The sequence below is a fragment of the Ochotona curzoniae genome, unplaced genomic scaffold (assembly GCF_017591425.1).
Source record: "Ochotona curzoniae isolate NIBS_2020 unplaced genomic scaffold, NIBS_Ocur_1.0 contig_3622, whole genome shotgun sequence".
Taxonomy (NCBI): Eukaryota; Metazoa; Chordata; class Mammalia; order Lagomorpha; family Ochotonidae; genus Ochotona; species Ochotona curzoniae.
Window position 1 is genome coordinate 20,185,741 of NW_024465926.1, and position 19,823 is coordinate 20,205,563.

Genomic DNA, 19,823 nt, shown 5'->3' on the forward strand with positions numbered 1-19,823 from the left:
ACCGCACCCTTTCCCCAGCCGCCTTGGCTGCTCCCCCGCTCCCGCCCCGCCCCGGCGGTGGCCGCCGCGGCCTCCTGAGCTCCTGGGAAACGCAGGCCGGGCCACGACGCGCAGCTGCTTCCCCGGGCCCGGCTTTTGGCCCTGGGGCCTTTTCTCGAGGCGAGCCGCAAGCCGCGCTTGGGCCAAAACGACCGGGGCAGTGCGGACGAGGGCTGACAGGAGGCCCAGCTGTGCAGGCGGGAGGTGATCGGCTTTCATTTGGTTTCCCAGGGAGGAAGAAGGAAGGGCTGGGGTGGGGCGTCAGGTGGGGGCTTTCCTGGCCTGGTTGGGCAGTGGGGTTGCGGGCACAGCTGGGGAGCCTTCAGCCTGGCAGCCGGAAAAAAAATAACCCCAGAGTGGTCCACCTGCCTCACTGGGTCCTGGAAACTCCTGAATGGAGGAGTGGTACCTGCTTCCGCCCATAGCCTGCAGTTCCCACTCAGAACAGCGGTCCTCTGGCCTTCCTTCCCTGTGGATGCTGGGGTTTGACTCATGCTTCTGTGGCAAATCAGCTAGAGGCTGGGGCCAGGGAATGTGTCTCTTTTCTCCTTCCCCTGCTCAAGGAAAAACTTCAAAACTTTGAAGTGCAGAAGACAGGTGCGCTGGAACCCTGGGTGTGGGTTGCATCCTATTCGAGAAGTTTCTGCCCCTGGCTGCTATTGCCTGTACTGTCACAGAGTGGTGACTTAGGGTTTCTCTTGTCTGGGTAAGAACAGTGCAGGGGGCTGATAACCCAGAACGCGGCCGTCTTGGGGCACCAAAACGTGGCTGTCTCTAGAAGGTAATATTTGGTGGTTAGTAAGTTGTATTCCGCACTACCCTGACAGACCATTTCTTTATTTTCCTGCAAGCTGAGGCTTTAGGATTCCTTTTTTGGGGGAGGTGGGGAAGACCGTTCGTGGAAATGTTCAGTTGCAGGGGAAGGGGGTGGGCGGATTTTGCCATGTGGACCTTGAAGCTGGGCAGGTCTAAGGGGCTGTCTTCTGCCCAGTTCAGGCCTTGGCGCGGGAGGCCGGCTATCCTAGTACATGGAGAAAGAACAGGTGCATGGTCAGAGTGGAGGGCCTGGGGAGAGGAGAAGGAGGGGGTTGGGTAGCCCCATGCAGGAGAGGGTCTTTGAGCCGGTCCTTGGTTCCATGTGTTGTCCTCACTATGAAGCCCAGCAGCCATTTGTCCCTGGGCTGGCAGACAGGGCATACCGGCCAGCCTGGTCTTTTGGGCAGTGGTGTTTTGGGTTGAGACAAAGAGTGGCACCAGGAGGGGTGCCTGGTAGGTCTCTGTACATCAGCTCAGACTCTGGGCTGGGAAACACCTGACTGAGGAAGGCTGGGCCTGGGGGTGTTGGAATGGAGTGAGACCATGGCCACGGCCATCCCATGTGCCTGGAGAAGCTGAGCTGCCAGCGGCTTGTCTGGCCATGTGTTAAGGAGCAGGTCTTCTACCTTCGGGTACCCTAGCCTTCTGTTATATGGCTTACGTGCATGGGCTACGTGCAGGGGGAGGACCCAGGGTGTGGCTGCTTGTTCCTGCTTCAGGCTCACTATTTCTTTCTTCCCTGCAGAACCCATCCCTGGGGAAGGCAGAGAAGAGCAGCCCAGCCTGCTGTATAGACAGCATTGTGTGTAGTGCTGTCTTCTTGGTCAATGACTCGGGTGTCGGCCCAGACCCTCCTCTGTGCCTTGTCTGAGGTGCCTGTCTATCCCTGTTGTTCTTCTCCCTGGGCTGGGTCACTTCACGCAGGAAACTGAAGCCGTTACTCTCCAAAGCCCGCTTCATCTTCCCAAGCATGTCGGAAAGTTGGCAACAGCCACCACAGACACAACCCCAGCAGCCCCAGCCCCCGCAGCCCCAGCACCATGCAGAGCCCCCGCCGGCCCTGGCTGAGCACACACTGCCCCCAGGCACGGCCGAGAACCCCTTGGGCTGTGCCGTGTATGGCATCCTCCTGCAGCCTGAAGCAAGCCTGCAGCCTTCCCAGCACGCACCCCTGCAGGCGGCAGGGGAGCCAGGCCCCAAGTGTGGGGTGTGTGGTCATGACCTGGCGCACCTGTCCAGCCCACACGAGCACCAGTGCCTGGCAGGCCACGACCGTTCATTCCAGTGCACACAGTGTCTCAAGCTCTTCCACCAGGCTACTGACCTGTTGGAGCACCAGTGTGTGCAGGCCGAACAGAAGCCTTTCGTCTGCGGTGTGTGCAAGATGGGTTTCTCGCTGCTCACCTCCCTGGCGCAGCACCACAGCTCACACACAGGCCTGGTGAAATGCTCTATCTGTGAGAAGACCTACAAACATGCCGAGACAGAGCCAGTGACCACGACAGCACCTTCCCTTCCCTCGGCGCCCACGGCCTCTGTGGAGCAGGCCGAGAAGCCCTACAGCTGCCCCATCTGCCAGAAGCCCTTCAAGCACCTGTCGGAGCTGTCCCGCCACGAGCGGATCCACACGGGTGAGAAGCCATACAAGTGCACACTATGTGACAAGAGCTTCAGCCAGTCCTCCCACCTGGTGCACCATAAGCGCACGCACAGCTCGGAGCGGCCCTACAAGTGTGCAGTGTGCGAGAAGACTTTTAAGCACCGCTCGCACCTTGTGCGCCACATGTACGCACACTCAGGCGAGCACCACCTGTTTCGCTGCAATGTGTGTGAGCTGCACTTCAAAGAATCCTCAGAGCTGCTACAGCACCCATGCACACCCAGTGGCGAGCGGCCCTTCCGCTGTGGTGAGTGCCAGAAGGCCTTCAAGCGGCCCTCGGACCTGCGGCAGCACGAACGCACGCACAGTGCCGAGAGGCCCTTCAAGTGCGACCTGTGCCCCATGGGTTTCAAGCAGCAATACGCACTCATGCGGCACCGGCGCACACACAAGACAGAGGAGCCCTTCAAGTGCGGCCTGTGTGAGAAAGGCTTCGGGCAGCCCAGCCACCTGCTCTACCACCAGCATGTGCACACGCTCGAGACTCTCTTTAAATGCCCCGTGTGCCAGAAGGGCTTCGACCAGTCGGCTGAGCTGCTGCGGCACAAGTGCCTGCCGGGTACAACCGAGCGGCCATTTAAATGCCCTGTGTGCAACAAGGCCTATAAGCGGGCCTCGGCCCTGCAGAAGCACCAGCTGACACACTGCGCCGCCACAGAGAAACCCCTGCGCTGCACATTGTGTGAGCGCCGCTTCTTCTCCTCCTCGGAGTTTGTGCAGCATCGCTGTGACCCGGTGCGTGAGAAGCCACTCAAGTGCCCGGACTGTGAGAAGCGCTTCAAGTACGCCTCAGACCTGCAGCGGCACCGGCGCGTGCACACGGGGGAGAAGCCCTACAAATGTCCCAACTGCGACAAGGCCTTCAAGCAGCGTGAGCACCTCAACAAGCACCAGGGCGTTCATGCCCGGGAACAACAGTTCAAGTGTGTGTGGTGCGGGGAGCGCTTCCTGGACGTAGCCCTGCTGCAGGAGCACAGCGCACAGCACAGTGCAGCTGCCGCAGCGGCAGAAGGTGCCTACCAGGTTGCTGCCTGCTTGCCCTGAGTGCGTATGTGTGGACTTTCCTGCCTCGCACTCAGCTACCTGTCCTCCCTCCCCAACCCTGCTCAGGGTTTGGAGTGAGGACAAAAAGTGGAGGGCTCCTGTGCTTAGCACTCCTGGCACCAGCTTGGCAGCAGTGGAGCCAGAGGGCTATGGCCGCACCTGACTCCATAACCCTCTAACCTCCCCAGGTTTTGCTTTCCCGAGAGTCACCAGCCTCCCTTGGCTCTGGGGTACCAGAGCCAGACTGGATGGCAAGTGGGGCAATACCAGCCCAGCCCTCCCAAGTCTTTTGACCTAATTAGCAAGCAGAAAAGTTGGCAAGAGGTGGCTCATAGTTGGGCCCAAGGAGGCGGGCCTGCTTGTTCCCCAGAGGCAGGCTTGGTGTAGGGCTTCCCCCCAGGTTGCTGGTAAGGGATATGGCCAGCTTTGCGATGGAGCCTAGAGACCGGGTAGCAGACTGTGGACCACAGTCTGCCCTTGGCCCAAGTATAAGGGGTCAGGTGTCCCCCGGCACCTAACAGGGCACACCTGCAGGATGGGGGTCCTTGGCCAGGGTCCATTTAGAGTTCTTCTGACATCAACTAGGGACAATGCCACCCATGGGGAAGGGAGGGCAGGTGGCATGTTGGTGGCAAGGGCTGAGCACTGCATTGGCTTTAGAAACCTCTCTCCACTTTTGTGGTGTGCTCGGGCCGGGCAGAACTGCTAGTGTGAAACATGGGAGGGAGGAGGTGGGGTCAAGCTCCAGGTCTCCCCAGCAGGTGCAAAGGAGTATTCCCTTCTCAGTGTGTGAACCAAAGCATCCGGGGGCTTGCCGCAGCCCTGCCTCAGGGCCAAGACCAGGCCTGGGGACCCAGAGTGGGAGAATGGCCTCCTCCTTTGCAGGGCATTTTTCCCCCAACACCACGCCATCTGTCTGCCTACTGACCTGGACCACAGGCTAACCTTGTGTTGCCAGGATGCCCTGGATAGCACCCAGCCACTTTGAAGGCCAGTTATTCTCCTTTGGGTCATCCAAGAGTCCCTCCACAGGTCTCACTGCCTATTGGACTTGTGGGTACAGGGTGTTCAGGCATGGGGAATAGGAGGGAGACTGGTGGGTTACAGAGCCAGGAGGCTGTGTGCCTGGCAGGTGCATGGAGTCAGCTGAGCTTGCTGGCAGCCAAGGCTCTAAAAACCTGGAAAGGACTTATGTCAGTCATGGGACATTTTGAGCCTAGCTCTGCCTCCTCCCTTCAGCCAGCCATACCCTCCCTTGTTTGTGGCTTTTACATGAAGACTGAGGGGTACACATGCAAAGGGCCCGCTTCCCCCTCCATTCTGGGGCTGTGAATGGTCACATGGCCTGCTTGCTGGCTGGGTTCTTTCCAGTGCCTGCAGCGGGGCTGGTCCTTGTCCTGGGGAGGCATCCCCCAGCAGATTCCTGAAAGACTGGGAACTCAGGCTCACAGTGTTCCAACTGCTAGCTTTCCCTTTTCCATTGCTTTCCGAAAACGGTTTGTAATACTATTCATAACATTGTATAGCTGAATTTCATGTCATTTTCAGTCTTCTCCAAAAATGTGTGAATCTGGATTTTTAAAATGAACGACTCCATTTTAGGTAGCCACTTTGATGTCCCTGTGTAGTGAGTCCAATGTGTTTGCTGTAGAAGTAAAGATGCCAACTGCCAGAGAGCCAGAGCACTGCTTGTCCTGCTCCTTCTTCCCAGGGAATGAGTGGTGGGCTGTGGAGAAGCAGGTGGGCCAGGAAGGCCCGAATGGCAGGACAAGTGTGGCATCAGAGAGCCATCTCTGAATCCTGGTGTGTGGCCTTGGACAGGTCCCTGCTGGGAGTCAAAGTTGTCTCGCATGGACAGGTTACTCCTCATCTTGCTTGGTTGTCATAGGAGGAACCAGCATGGGGGGTGTGGAGATACTGATAATGCCAACCGCAGGATGCTTGGAGTCCTTTGGAATGGAGTCCCACCCAGCACTTGACCTCCCTTTTTTATGATGTTTATTTTCTGTTTATTTGAAGGGCAGAGTTAGAGAGGATGAGAGACAGAAAAAAATCTTCTATCCCCTGGTTTGTTATCCAAATGGCCACAATAGCCAGAGTTGGGAGAGGCTGGAGCCAGGAGCCTGGAGCTGCTTTTGGGTCTCCCATGTGGGTGGCAGGGACCCAAGGATTTGGGCCATCTTCTGCTGCTTTCCCAGGTGCATTAGCAGGGAACCGGATCAGAGGTAGAGCAGCCTGGACTCAAACCTGTACCCATATGGGATGCCTGTATGGCAGGGGGTGGCTTAGCCTGTATGCCACAGTGCTGGCACTGACCCTGGGATGTAAGTGCAACCCTGAGGAGGGAGTTGGGCCATGATGGCCCAGCAGGGTGAGGAACAGCAGCCCTAGGGGCCAGGGCCTGAGCCTGGTAAGCATGAGAGCTTATGTAGCCCCAGTGGGAAACTAGAGGCCTTCCTGGAACAGCTTAGGATGCACAACCAGACCTTGCCTCAGGGCTGGTCCAGTGCCTCCCCCCATCCCACTGTGACCCTCTGTGGGCCCAGCCAGCGGCCTCCTACCTCAGCACTCCTCTTCCTTTACCCCATCCTTTCCCCAGGGGCCCCGTGTAAGTTCTTGCATGTCTCAAAAGGCAGACTGGGAAGAAGGAGGAGCAGGCCACTAGTGTGGCTCTGAGAACCAGTACAGCATGTGCTGTGCAGGTCCAAGGAGGCATGAGGTGAGGACAGGGAGTGCCTGCACCACAGCACCTGATGTAGAAGCTTCATGACAGGCTGGGAGACCAGGTGGGACCAGGGCCATGCTCACTATGCTCTGTGGCCACAGGGGAAACCCGCCCTGGAGAAGGCTCCTGGTCCCTTCTCTGAGTCCAGGCATGCCCAGTGGCCCTATGTCTGGGTCAGGTGCAAGTGCTGGCATCTGCCTTGCTGTGTGTAACCGTAGGCAAAACCCACCCTGTTCGTAGTCTACTAGGAAGAGCTTGTTTGTGTTTGGTGCTTCCCAAGTGTAACCTGAGCTTGCCTTTCCCCTAGGGAGGACAGTCCACATGTGGGCAGGAGGAGCCCTGGCTGGACGTGGCCATTTCCTTGACTCTTACCACCATGTCCTATCTCAAAGCAGAGTCCCATAGCTGCTCAGCCTCTGGGCTCTAGCCTAGGACCAACATCAGGGCATGAAGGGACTGTTGGCCTGGGGGCTCCAGTGCCCAGGTTCAAGTCCCTGAACTCAGTGCCCTGCAGCTGCCCTCTGCCCTCTGAGGCCCTTGGCTTGCCTTTGAAACCTGAGCCCTGTTCTCAGTCCAATGTCTCCTGCTGTTCCCTCCTGTTGCAAGCTCGCTGTGCCTGGTTCTACACACCCTGTGGCTTCTCCCCAGAGCCTGCCTTCTATGTCTCATGCTTCCCGTGAGTCTCCCTCTCATAGCACAGAACTTCAGATGTGGCAGGCGAGGGCTTTTTAGTCCCTGGATGCTTATTCTCTTTGCTAGAGCCACTGATAATACCAGAAGAGTGTGTGCCTTGTGGGGAGGGGGATGCTTGCAGGAGGCTGGGACAGAGGGGAGGAGAAGGGAGAATAGGGCAGTAGTCTCCCACGTGGGAGTCAGCAGGGTTGCAAGGAGGGTGTTCTCCCAGGGCCTGGAGGATGGCATGGGAGCAGGCTGGGCCATTAGTGAAGGCGAGGCCATTCCCAGGTAGATCAGCATGCTGACCTCTGTGCTGAGGGGTGGTGGGGAGGACCTTGTGTTTATGAGCCACAATGACAATGGTCTCGTGTCCAAGTTGAGGGTACCAGAGGCAGACGCAACTAGAATTCTGCTTCCATCAGTCATTGGTTTCAAGGCTTGAGGTAGGGCCTCTCTGGCTTTAATTTCTTTTCTTTTGAAAGGATTTATTTTCATTGGAAATACAGATTTATAGAAAGGAGGGACAGAAAGATCTTTCACCTGCTGGTTCACTCCCCACAGAGCTGCAACAGCCAGAGCTGATTCGAAGCCAGGAGCTTCTTTTGGGTCTCCCAGGCTGGTGCAGGGTCCCAAGGCATTGGGCCATTCTCCTCTGCTTTTCCAGGCCAAGGCAGAGAGCTGGATGGGAAGTGGAACCCATATGGAATGCCATTGTGTGGAGGTGGAGGACTAGCCAGTGGAGCCATTGCACTAGCCCCTCTGGGCCTTCATTTTTTCATCTGTGAAATGGAGGTGGTCATGCTCTCTGCAGAGGTGCACATAGGGATGGTGAGGGCACAGAGGGATGACCTGTGTGAGGCATGTGGAAAGCAGAACACTGGGGGTAGAAGGCAAGAGGAAGATGTACCCCGCCCCCATATTGGACTGTCACCATTCACAGTCACCTTCTTTGTTGCTGTCCCTGTTAGGGGGAGGGGGTGCACCTCAACGTTCCCTTCATGCAGTCCCTAAAGAAGTCCAACAATTGCTTCAAGCTACTTGGTTCATGATGAAAATGGCCTGAAATTGTGGGCCTGGCACCTGCACATAGGCGGATAGACCGTGAGGCCAGCACAGTTTTGAACTATGCAGGCCTGGGACCCAGAATCCAATGCACCATTTACAGGTTGGAGACTGGAACAGTGACAGCTCTGGGATGGAAGCTGCTATGCTTTGTCCAAAGGGCCTAGGTCTCCCCAGGTGCCATGGTGGGGGTCCTGGTTGCCAAACCTCCGAACAGATGCTGAAAATTTGCCCGTGGCCTCCCAGCCCAGACCAGGCTGTTCTGTGACAAGCTCCACCTCCTTCCTGTGCATGGTAGTTTCTTTATAAGTGACATATGACCCATGTTTATGGGGTGCGGTGTGACTGGATATACACAGCTGATCAGCCCTTCCATCTTCTGATTTTTGGGGTGGGTCTGTTTCCAGTTCTCCACATGTAAGCTATTGGAGCCTGTGCTTGGCCTGCTGTGCTGCAACACTACCCCTTACTCCTCCCATCTGCGTCTCAGTGCCCTTTTGCCACTCTGGCCTTTTCATAGCCACTCTTCTCGTCTCTTTGAGTTCAACTGTTGTAGCTTCCACATATGAGAACACGTGGTATTTTCTCCCACGTCTGTCTTGTCTCACTTGCCACAAAATCCGGTCCATTTTCAGGCAGGTGGTTTCTTTGTTCCCTGAAGGTCATGCTCCAGGAAAAAGCCTTGGCGGCTATTGATTTTCTCTACTCCACAAAGATTCCAGCTGGAACACTCAGTCCTCCTCAGGGCTCTGAAAAGGAGGTCAAGGAGAGGGGTGGGGGCGGAAGGGGCCTGGGATCACCCTCTCTTCTGTGTGTGTCTGTGTGCCCACCCTGGGGCTGCATTCTTGCCTTTGTTCTACCCACAAACACTCCTGAGACCTGCTGTTTGCCGTGCATGGAACCTGTTCTTCCTACGGGGCATAAAGAAAGGGCTTCAGATGAGAAAGTTTTGAGGGTTTCGTGTATCCAGATGGTCCAGACTCTGATATGTGATGCAAATAGCATGTGCAAGAGTCCTCCTTCACTCTCAGTTCACTCTGCTGTCAGCTTAGTTCCTTATCCCATCCCCTTATCTGCTTGCCAGCCCCAGGTCCTGGGTTAGGCTGTGTATTGTGCATGTCATTTTGTAATAAACAACTCTATTCCTTTGTAGCAGTCCCTTCATTTAGTCTAGATCGTGTGCTGGTTCTGGAAGCCCCCAGACCCAATTCCCGAGACCCAGATCCAGGTAGATGAGGCGAATGGACCAGTGAGCCGAGGACACTAGCACTTGAGTTAGTCCTGGGCAACAGCTACCTTTCCTGCTGTTGTGCACGTGGGGAAGAGTGGTAGAAAGGAGGACTTGAGAGCTGCCTGCTGGAAGCGAGGGTGGGATCTGGGCAGGCCAGAGTGGAAGCACTGTAAGGTGTTTGAATCAAATTTTGGACAAGAGCCTGCAACAACATTAGGAACAGACAGGAGGCTGGCAATGGGGTTTGTGTCTAGATAAAGGATCAGCAAGTGGCTTAAAGTTGACACCACAGGGGCTTGGCTGTTCAAAAGCTGTGTCTGTAGTGAAAAATTATTTTTTAGAAGCTGACACGATATCTCAATTGGTTAATTCTCCTCCTGCAAGCACCAGCATCCTATATGGGCACTGGCTTGTTTTCTGCCTGGTCCACTTCCCATCCAGCTCCTCTTGTGGTGTGAAAAAGCAGAAGATGGCCCATGTGGAAAATCTGAAAAAAGCTCCTAGCTCCTGACTTCAGATCAGCTCAGCTCTGGCCATTGTGGGTCATTTGGGGAGTGAAGTAGCAGGTAGAAAATCTTTTTGTCTCTCTCTCTCTCTGTGAATCTTTTAAGTTTTTTAAGATTTAAAGATATTTTAAGATTTACTAATTTGAAAGAGAGAGAGCATCAATTTACTGGTTCATTTCCCAAACAACTGGAACTAGGTCAAAGCCAGGAGTCAGGAACCTCATCCAGGTCTCTCTCTGTGTGAGTGGCAGAGGCCCAAGGACTTGAGCCATCACCTTGTGCCTCCCAGGGTGCGTGTTAGCAGGGAGCTGGATCAGAAGTGGAGCCAAGACTAAAACACAGGTACCTGATGCAGGATGCTGTCTTCTCAGGTGTGCCACATGCCCACCCCACAGTGAACAGTTCTGATGTGATCTATGTAGGATGTGCAGATAGCCCCTGGAGGCTGAAAAGCATCTCAGCTGGGAGACAATGGCCCTGGCTAGGGGTGGGGCACTTTTTAGCCTCTGTTCTGTCTCTGGCTTCTGGGTAGTAGCTTCTCAACTCCAGGAGAGCTTCCTATTGGGAGATCATCTCCTCCATCTAACCCCTGCCTCCTCTTCCAGGAAGCTGTCTCTGGTTTCCTCCCCACTCTTGGCTTACACCTCTGTCCTAGCAGGAAAACACTGTAGTGGCAGGTGTGGACCTTCTTCCTGGCAAGGGCCATGTGGGTATGGATATAGAATATCTGTTGCAGCCCAAACAAAATTATCCACTTAACGATGATCCTACTCTAGAAATGTTGAGTTTTGAGTCCCAATTGCAGCTGAGCTCTGGGCAAACACACCTCTTCTCTGAGCCATGATTTAGCAGGGATGCTCAGGTCTACAGAATGTGACTCTGACTTCCTGCCCAGTGCCTGCCCAATGTTCCAGCCAGCATGGCCTAAAGGAAGAGCATAAAAAGACAGGAGACTCAGTACCTCCTCCCCAGGTCCCAGGGGTAAGGAAGGAACTTGGAGCTTGCCCGATGCTTCCCATCTGCTGCTCCCCAGGCTGTGTTGTCAGCAGAGCCCCACACGTGAGGACAGAGAGATGGACACTATGGGCCCTCCCCTGGGTTAGAGGCACCTCCATCATTGGAAAAAGTTAAGCAAAAAGAGTACTGTTCTGGGAAACAAGTCATTCTACCAAAATCGAGCACAACCTGTGTGTGGACTTGGGGGATGAGTGCCAAGACCTGCTTTCAGCCCTGGACGCTGAGTCTGGCTTAAGGCTTTTTCTCTGACCTGGGGCTCAATTTTCTTGTGTGTGGAATAGGATGGCCTCAGTTCTCACTTTCTAGAGTGTCTGCGAGGCCCAGAGGAAAGAACTGATCATAGGAGAATGTGTTGTGCACAATGTGATAATAGGGTCCCAAACAGAGGGGCTGGGGGTCTTTGAATTCCTTCTACCTGAGACCTTGGCCTTCAATAACTTCTCAGTAAACGTCAGTGGATGAGGATGAACAGGGTGTAAACTGAGGTCTGCTAACCTTTGCAGGCATGGCTTCCCTGTGATGCATGTGAACACATGGAGCCTTTCTGGGACAGGTTGTGTCTTGGTAGAGACAGGATGTTGCATACCCTTTCAGGAAGTGTGGGTACCCCAGAAGCTCCAGAGCCCAGGACCAGAAGATCTTCAGAGTACTGGCTGCTTATCCTGATCTGGGCCTGTCCTTGCTGCCTGTGCACAGGTGGATGTGGTTATGCTATTTAGAAGGTCTGAGAGTTGAACATACCTACTAAGCTGCTTATATTACATCATCACTATAATGAAACACCTGCCACAGGCTGCCAAGGAAGGAAAGATGTTTTTGCGAGTTCGTGGTAGTGGAGGTTCACAGGGCAGGGTAGGAAGTGGCGGGTCTGGGGTCTGTTGTAGTTGCAGTGATCACTCTGGGGAGAACGTCCTCAGAGCACACCCCCAGTGACCTAAGCACCTCCCACAAGGCTCCCCTACTGAATATCCTTGTTAAATTAAACTTTTGCCCTCTGCACCATTCATTCGGGACCCTGGGGTTTATACCTGTATACAAATTGAAGTGCCAACTCAAACGACAGCATTCCATCTTCCCCTCCCAGAAACTCATGTCCTTGTCACACACACAACACACTTCACCCTAACTCTGACTGACCAGTGGGTTCATGGTGGAAGCAGTGGGGCGATCCTGCATCTCATCAAAGATACCCATGATTACCCCCAGGAATCACACCTTCCTGCTATAAGAGGGATTTAGAGTTGGGAGCAGGTAGATAAGGGCTACTCCCCAAGTGCTGTGGCTATTGCAGATGACCCTTTACTTAGATGCTATACTTATGGTGGTGCCACCAGGAGTGGGTACCTCTGTTCTCTGATTGGGCTCACTCAGCACCTCATCCAGTTTCTGTTCCACATTCTGCTGCTTCGTGGGAAATACAGATCATGACCTGGTCAGCCCCCAGAGGTGGCTTCTCCCCCTCTAGTGGGTTCTGGGGCCCAGGGGTGCCATAGCAGGGTGGTATGGAAAGGGTTTCAGAGAGAGGCTCCTATGATACCTTTTGAGCCCCCTCTCTACTTGGGGCTCAAATTCATGTCCTGAGGGGGAGAAGGAGGCTCAGATGGGGAACTGCTAGTAAGGGGACAGGAGCACAAGGGAACCCCAACACTCAGGCATGGCTTTGCATCTCAACACTGACTGGGCTTAGGGCTTAGACCCTGACTCCCCTATCCAAGGTCCTCACACTTTCTCCCAAGCCCTGAACCTGTCCTCCAGAAGCTGGCAGAACTAGTGAGGGTAGGCCACTGCCACACTGTGTAACACACACACACGGAGAGATTTGCCTTGTGCCTCTCTGAGGGGGCAGTCAGTTTATTCCCTAGGATGGGACCCTGGTGTGGAGAGTGGCAGGAGGAGGGAGGATGGAAGTCCTGGTACCCTATGTCCTCTGCCCACTGGGGGACTTGAATGTTGAGACAGACAGACACACACAGATGGTGACCAACTGGAGGAAGGCAGCTGGCAGGGCCAGGCAGGAGGACAGGGGCACGAGGAAGTAGGGTCTGGGAGCTTGGGGGTTGGCCTTCTTTTCACGGATTAATGCCAGGGAGTCAGATAGTTGACGCGGCTGTGGAAAGAAACAGGCAGGAGGAAGGGTCTAGTCCTGATGTCCCATGAGCCCAACGGTGAACTGCTCCCCCTACTTCTCCATTTGCAGGGAGCTAGGCATCAAGCAGTGCGAAGAACCAGACTTCTCCCAATCCCAAAGTATGCCCGGACCAGAAAGCAACTCCTCCAGGGCAATGCTGATACAATCCCAATGTGGGCGCCCCAGACAGGAGTCATAGAGGAGAGGGAGCTGGTGGGGAAGGGCAGTGGGGGGGCTGGGCTGGGACTTCCGAGGATGGGGGATGACAGTCTAGGTGCGGTCAGCATAGTGGAGGCATTAGGAGGTGTGCCTGGGGTGATGGTTTGGGGGTGCACCTTGCAGAGCCGGGAGAGGAGGCTGAAGGAAACCAAGCCGACCTGAGAAGTGGAGGCTGCTCAAGGTATCAGGTATCACGCCGCTCTTTCCAGCTTTACCTATGAGTGACTCCTCGGGGAACTCTGGCACCCTCTGTCCCCGTCACACCCCAGGAAGGGGCTTCCTCAGGCTCCTCCTCTTTACACCCCTCCAAAGAGCTCCTCCTCCTCCTGACCCTCCCACGCCCGCCCTGACTCAACAGTGCCCATTTTGGGTCCCGGGAGGGTCTCAGGAGTCGCATCCCCTGGGTCTCGGAGGTGAATAGGGTTGAGGGGACGGCGCTGGGCACCTGTGGGGTGAAGCGGGATCTTCCTACCTGTAGTGGGAGCCGAAGCGTCGGAAGGCGTTGCTGGGAAAGTGGGGAAGAAGAAGGCGGAGGGCGAGCTGCAGCGGGGAGGGCCGCCTTTGCCCGCGGTCCCGCGGCACCCGAAAAGTCAACTGCACCCCGCTTCACACCCTCCCTTCTTGAGCAGGTGACAAAGTAGGTAGGCTTCACTGAGTGCGAATAAAACACCCATTTCTCAGTGGCACTTTGCCACGGTTCCCCAGCTCCCAAGTTTTCAAGCGCCATTAAGTAGGGGAGTACTAGGACAATCACCAAGGCCCCACGCCCCATACTTCGTGCGTGAAGCATCACTTACAGGGAATCGAAAGGCAGCGGCTTCTGTCCGTATCGGTCCAGGCTGGGGTTCTGGTTGAGGCAGTACTAGGGTGGGCCGCAGCGGGAGGAAACTCCGTGAGTCTGGGAAGCACGGACCACCCCCCCGCCATGCCCGCGCCTCCCGGCTTCGCATTGCTCCCTGATGGAGATCAAGGCCCTGGAGACGCGGGAAGTCACCCCACTCCCTCCCCACCACCAGGACCTTCCTTACTCGCCAGTTCTGGGTTAATTCAGGCTTCAAGTACCGCACCGCGTAGCCGCTAAAACCTTCCACTGCGGACAGAGACCACCACCGCTGGCATGCCTGGCCTGCTCACCACCCCCCAGCAGGCCCCACCCACAGCCGCCCTTAAAGACCCCCACTCTTCATAAAGCTCTACCCCATGGTTTGCACCTGGCCCCTGCTCTAACCCTGGCTCTAACCTGTCCTAGTTCAGCCCAGAGCCCGCCTTCTGCTCCCATCTCTTCCTTGCGACTCAGTTGCCTATACTGCCCTGGGATGCTCCCATGGCCATCAGACTGACCCCTTTTGTTCAGGCAGAGCAGTCTGAATTCTCCAGCTGAGGACACAAAACGGGACCAGTCCTCGATAGCGCGAGTGAAGCAGGGCCAGTCCACCCGATTAATGCCCGGTGCGATGGGTGCTAGCTTCCCTTCCAGGCACCTGTCGTGCATCCTCCGGCCGGTGGCCGTGATGTCCTGCCAGGGCAAAGGCGGTCAGGACCTGGCATGCTGGGCTGGGCGAGCTGGAGCTGACATTTGGCCGGTGAGATTGGGAGGTGGGGAGAGGAGGGTGCAGGATGGGAGCATTATAGAGACCTCGAGATGGGGAACAGACCTTGGGGGCTGTGCCTGAAGTTGGGTGCAGAACTGGAGGTGCAGCTGGGGGCCCCCTGAGCAAACCCAGGGCCAGGACTAAGGGTGCTCACCAGGCACTGCAGGGGCTTGTTGGGGATCCCGAGGAGGGTGAAGTGGGCGTTGTCAAACTCATCTGTTGAGAGAAGGGAGAGGAAGTGTTTCCATACCAGCCACACATTCAGAGAAGGGTGTGGCCCACACTGTACTTTAAATATGTTTCAGGGAGCTGTGGATGTTTTGGTGCAGAGGGTTAAGCTGATACCATATCCCACCTCAGGTTCAGGCTCCTTCAGTTCCTACTCACATACCTGGAAGGCAGCAGATGGTGGGTGGTTCAAGCACTTGGGTCCCTGCCATCCATTGGAGAGACCCCAATTGAGGTCTGGGGTCCTGACTTCAACCTGGCTCAGGCTCAGCTGGTGTGAGCATTTGGGGAGTGAACCAGTGGATGAAAAATCTCTCTGCCTTACAAGTAACTTAAATTTAACTATTTTTTAAAAAAAGATATTATTTATTTTTATTACAAAGTCAGATATACAGAGAGGAGGAGATATAGAGAGGAAGATTTTCTGTCTGATGATTCACTCCCCAAGTGAGCGCAATGGCCAGTGCTGTGCCGATCCGAAGCCAGGAGCCAGGAACCTCTTTCCAGGTCTCCCACATGGGTGCAGGATCCCAAGGCTTTGGGTCATCCTCAACTGCTTTCCCAGGCCACAAGCAGGGAGCTGGATGGGAAGCAGAGCTGCTGGGATTAGAACCGGCGCCCATATAGGATCCCGGAGTGTTCAAGGTGAGGACTTTATCCGCTAGGCCACGCTGCCAGGCCCAAAAATAAATAAATCTTAAAAAAGAAAATAAAGATGGGTAAATGCATCAAGCATAGGTACTTCACATAAAAATACAGCAGGTACAAACCTCAGCAAACCCATGAAAAGACACTGCACCTCACGTGTAATGAGGTGAATACATATTCAAACTATGTTGAGATGCTAATTTTCTCCTGTAAGATTGGGAATAATTCAGACTGGTGCACTTACCAGATAATAGGACAGAGGGGATTGATGCCTGGGGCATTATAATTATAAATACCCTCATCTTTTGACCCTCCCAGGCCTATTTTTGGGAATGTGTTACACTCAGTACTGCACAGCGATGCGGTGTACTCTGTTCAGTATGGTTTGTAATATCAATATTTGCAACTGCTTAAAGAGTTTTTTTTTTTTAATTTGGCAAAAAAAAGGAGTTCTAAAAAAATTCTGTATAAGAGCCCCAAGGTGCAGAAGAGTGTATTCTGCATGCTACCAATTGTTTTAGAGCTAAGATTTAGATGGTTGGAGGCAGAAGAGATTGTGTTCCACTCAGCATTTGAATAAAGTAATCAAACATAGCTGCACAAATGATAGAATAATTGTGTGCCTCCTGCATCAGCCTGGCCAACTGGGCGACCTGTGAAAGATGCCTACCAGCAGTGCTGGGTATGGCTGAACAAGACTCTGCCCCTGGCTTCCAGGGTGCTATGGGAACAAGAGTAACAAGGTACCCACCACAACTATGGGGAGCTCTCAAAAGGCCCAGCACAGTAACCTAGTGGCTAAACTCCTTGCCTTGCAGCGCCAGGATCCCATATGGGTGCTGATTCTAATCCCAGTGCCCTGCTTCCCTTCCAGCTCTCTGCTTATGGCAACTGAGGATGGCCCAAAGCCTTGGGATCCTGTACCTGCATGGGAGACCTAGAAGAAGCTCCAGGCTCCTGGTTTTGGATTGGCTTAGCTCCAGCCGTTGCAGCTGCTTGGGGAATGAATCAGTGGATGGAAGATCTTCCACTCTGTCTCTCCTCCTCTCTATCTTTCAAATAAATAAATATTAAAAAAAAAAAAGGGAAGGCGAGTATTTGGTACGGTAGTTAATGCACCACTTAGGACATCCATGTCTTGTATTAGAGTGCTGGGTTTGAGTCCTGGTTTTGCTCAGGATTACAGTTTCCTTGCTGTAGATGTACACCTTGGGAGGCAGAAGGTCATGGTTCAAGTGCTTAGGTCCCTGCCATCCATATGGGAGACTCGGGTTGGGGCTCTGCTCCTGTCTTTGGCCTGGCTCGGCCCTGGGTGTTGCAAGTGTTTGGGGGAATGATGATAGTAGACCTCTTTCCTTTCTCTCTCTTCCTCTGCCTTTCAATAAATAAATAAATAGATAAGCCAAACACTACTTGAAAAAATAAGATGCTATCGCTCATTAATAAAATAATAATATGGGAGAAAAATGGAAAATACGTGGACTCTGAGTCTAGTACTAGAGATGTCATGATCAATGGCAACCCTCAGTGACTCCTGGCTCCTCGGCCCCGAATTCTCTGAAGCTGTGAACACATATTCAAGGTAACTGGAAAATGTTAGGGTGGACTGGGTGTTAAATGCTATGGAATTACTGTTGACTTTACTAGGCATGATAGTGTTGTTGTGTCTTATAGGAGGGTGTCTTGAGTGCTGTTTACTGCAGAGAGAGAGAAAACACAACAAAACATCTGTTGAAGCAGACTGAAGATAAGGGGTGAGTGGTCATGGTAGTTCTTTGAACTTTCCTTTGTCTGAGAATTTCATAACAAGGCGTGGGGAGGGACAAAAGAATGTGTGTGCGTGCACACGTGCGTATCAGTGAGCTACGGGAAGACACACTGACACTAAGAATGGGCACCTAACAAAGGCACAGAGTGTGCATTGTCACAGAGCTTTACATTTTCGAATTGTGACTGTACTGCTTATCAAAAGCTTACGGCAAGATGCGTATCAAAATCAGAGCTATCTCTGGAAATCCCTACCCTTTCTGGAAAACAGGAAATTGGAAGCCCTGATGACCTCACTGACCCTTGCCACGCAGCACTGGCAGTGGGAGGTGGTGCTGGCCCTGTCTGACGGGTCTCTGCACTGTAGCCCTTCCTTCCACACCCACTTCCTGTGTTTGAGGGGCCCACCCTGGCCTGCAGGGGTCTGGATGGGGCGTCCTGTGATCTCCGTATGGGCTCTGACCCTCTTCCCCACCTGTCGCCCCAGATATTGCTGTGGCCTCTCTCTCTGCCCTTCCTCCCCACCCTGGCACTGCATCCTGTGGACTTGGCCTCCTAAAGACCTTCCAAATCCTCCCTGGTGGCCAGGACGCTTATCACATCCTGCTGGAAGACTGGCCAACACCCCCATTCCCCCTCTAGGCCACCCTACCCCGTCAGAATGCTCAGCCCTCCTATTTCCTCTGGGAGAAAGCGAAGTCCCTGGGCTTAGCCACAGGACCCTTCCTGAGCTTTGCCCACAGCTCAGGCGGTCCCCACCACCCCCCTTCCTGCTGCTGAACCCAACCTCACACCATGACTCAGTGTCCTGCATTATCCATTCCCGTCCGGCCCCTGCCAGGCATCTTGTCAGCTGGGCTGCTCTCTGTTCCCCTGGGGATCTAGCACGGGTTGGGCATGGAGCAGGTGCTTCCTCCAGGTGCGGATCTGAACAGCTGTGCAAGTTTGGGTGGCACCAGCTGCTTAATCCATGCAGGGTTTGTCCCAGGGCCAAGAAAACCCCTGGACTCCAAAGCTTTTGTGTCCTCCTCTTGTTCATGGGAGATGTGAAACGGGGTCTTTTCCTCCCTCCTACAGGTGGGGAGATGGTGGGCATGGTTGTAACTCCTGCTGCAGTCGGTCCCCACTCTGCCCACCTCTCTCTCCACAAACGATCGTAATACACCAGCAATAGCATGTGTTACAGGCCAGGCTTCACTCTAAGTGCTTTTCATCACTTTCTCATTTTTCTGTTGTTATTTTAAAACTATGTAAGAGACAGATGCAGAGAAGGATGCCCAGGAGTTGGAAACTCAATCCAGGTCTCCCATTGCTGCTGCCTTCCAGGGTCTTAAAATTTAAGAACCAGGGGTGGATATTGATTCACCCAGGCATTCTGATGTGGGATGCAGGTGTTTTTGCGAGAGTCGTCACTGTTACGTGGGACTCTGGCCTTGACTCTCATTTGAGCCTCACAGTAGCCCTGTGTGGCAGGCACTGGCATCATTCACAACCAGGAGACTGAGGCCTCGTCCTCGTGGAGCCCCTGGCTGGGTCCAGCCCCTCTCACCTGTTACTCACTACCTTTCTCTTTAAGGCCTTCCCTGGAAACCACCCACTCTGTCCCTCCAGGTCCCAGAGAGCACCCAGTGCTTTTGGTGAGCAGGGTGGTCTGACCTTTGCGGCAGTAGGTGGAGGACTGGCAGTGCTCGTCCGGAAGGCAGGCCCTGACAGTGTCCATGTCCATGCGGCGCAGCGTGGGCAGAGCCGGGTGGTAGAGTTGCTGTTTCACACCGGCCAGTGGGTGGCGCTGTCGCTCCATGGGGAGCAGGATGGCGGGGGAGGCATATACGTGGGTGGAGCCGTCATCCCAGGGTACCAGGTCAATGATGCGGGCCATAGCTGGGGAGCAGAAGGGGTTCCAAGTGGCTCACCCTGGGCTCAGGCTGGCCAGACACTCATGTAGCAGTACAACCTGGGACACTGCTGGGAGTGTCTACTTGTTAAGCATTTATTAAGCACGTGCTGTGTGCCGGGAGCTCAGTCAACAGGGGGTTAGTCCAATCCTGTCACCCCCACCCACCCCTACATACCCCTCTGGGCACACTATGTGGTAGGTCTACAAGAGGTGTCATCTGAGTCTATTCTTAAATCATGGCCATATGCCATGGGGCAAGTGATTTATGAATCAGCCTTTGTTAAGGTAGCCAGCGTTTCTCCCAGATTCTACCAAGATTCAAACAAGAGTTTTAAAGATGGGAAATGATAGATCTGAAGCAGGAAAGTATGGCTGGCTACCCTGTGCCTCAGTTTCCAAAGTAGACATTTCCAGGGACCTCACAGCCATTTACACTTCTGTGACAATTTGTGGCCTCTGCTTGCAGGAGGGGGGTGCCTCAGACTGTGGGGGTGCAGGGAAGGCCACGACGACAAGCAGGGTGGGTGTGGGAGAGCTGCCTCATGGGATGGGACTTTGTCGGGAGGGAG

At 54.4% G+C, this 19,823-nt stretch overlaps 2 protein-coding genes across 3 annotated transcripts in view; one reads left to right on the top strand and one right to left on the bottom strand.

The window, feature by feature from the left end:
* The window catches only part of LOC121158049 (testis, prostate and placenta expressed), a 27,129-nt gene extending 7,891 nt beyond the window's left edge, over positions 1-19,238 (bottom strand). Inside the window, exons 1-7 of one of the 2 annotated variants that reach the window (XM_040982630.1) lie at positions 19,014-19,238; positions 14,869-14,930; positions 14,464-14,638; positions 14,151-14,212; positions 13,920-13,984; positions 13,595-13,627; positions 12,849-12,882 (exon numbers count right to left, since the gene is read on the bottom strand). In XM_040982630.1, the coding sequence (XP_040838564.1) occupies positions 12,852-12,882; positions 13,595-13,627; positions 13,920-13,984; positions 14,151-14,212; positions 14,464-14,638; positions 14,869-14,930; positions 19,014-19,236 (651 nt within the window). In that variant the 5' untranslated portion in view covers positions 19,237-19,238 and the 3' untranslated portion in view covers positions 12,849-12,851. Of the gene's footprint in view, positions 1-12,835; positions 12,883-13,594; positions 13,628-13,919; positions 13,985-14,150; positions 14,213-14,463; positions 14,639-14,868; positions 14,931-19,013 lie in introns of those variants that run through there. The other variant, XM_040982629.1, reaches the window with a different exon arrangement.
* On the top strand, positions 1,009-5,228 carry ZNF319 (zinc finger protein 319). The gene has a single exon (XM_040982624.1). The coding sequence runs from the start codon at positions 1,826-1,828 to the stop codon at positions 3,557-3,559; it is 1,734 nt and encodes a 577-aa protein (XP_040838558.1). The 5' UTR covers positions 1,009-1,825; the 3' UTR covers positions 3,560-5,228.
* Positions 19,239-19,823: the final 585 nt, after the last annotated feature.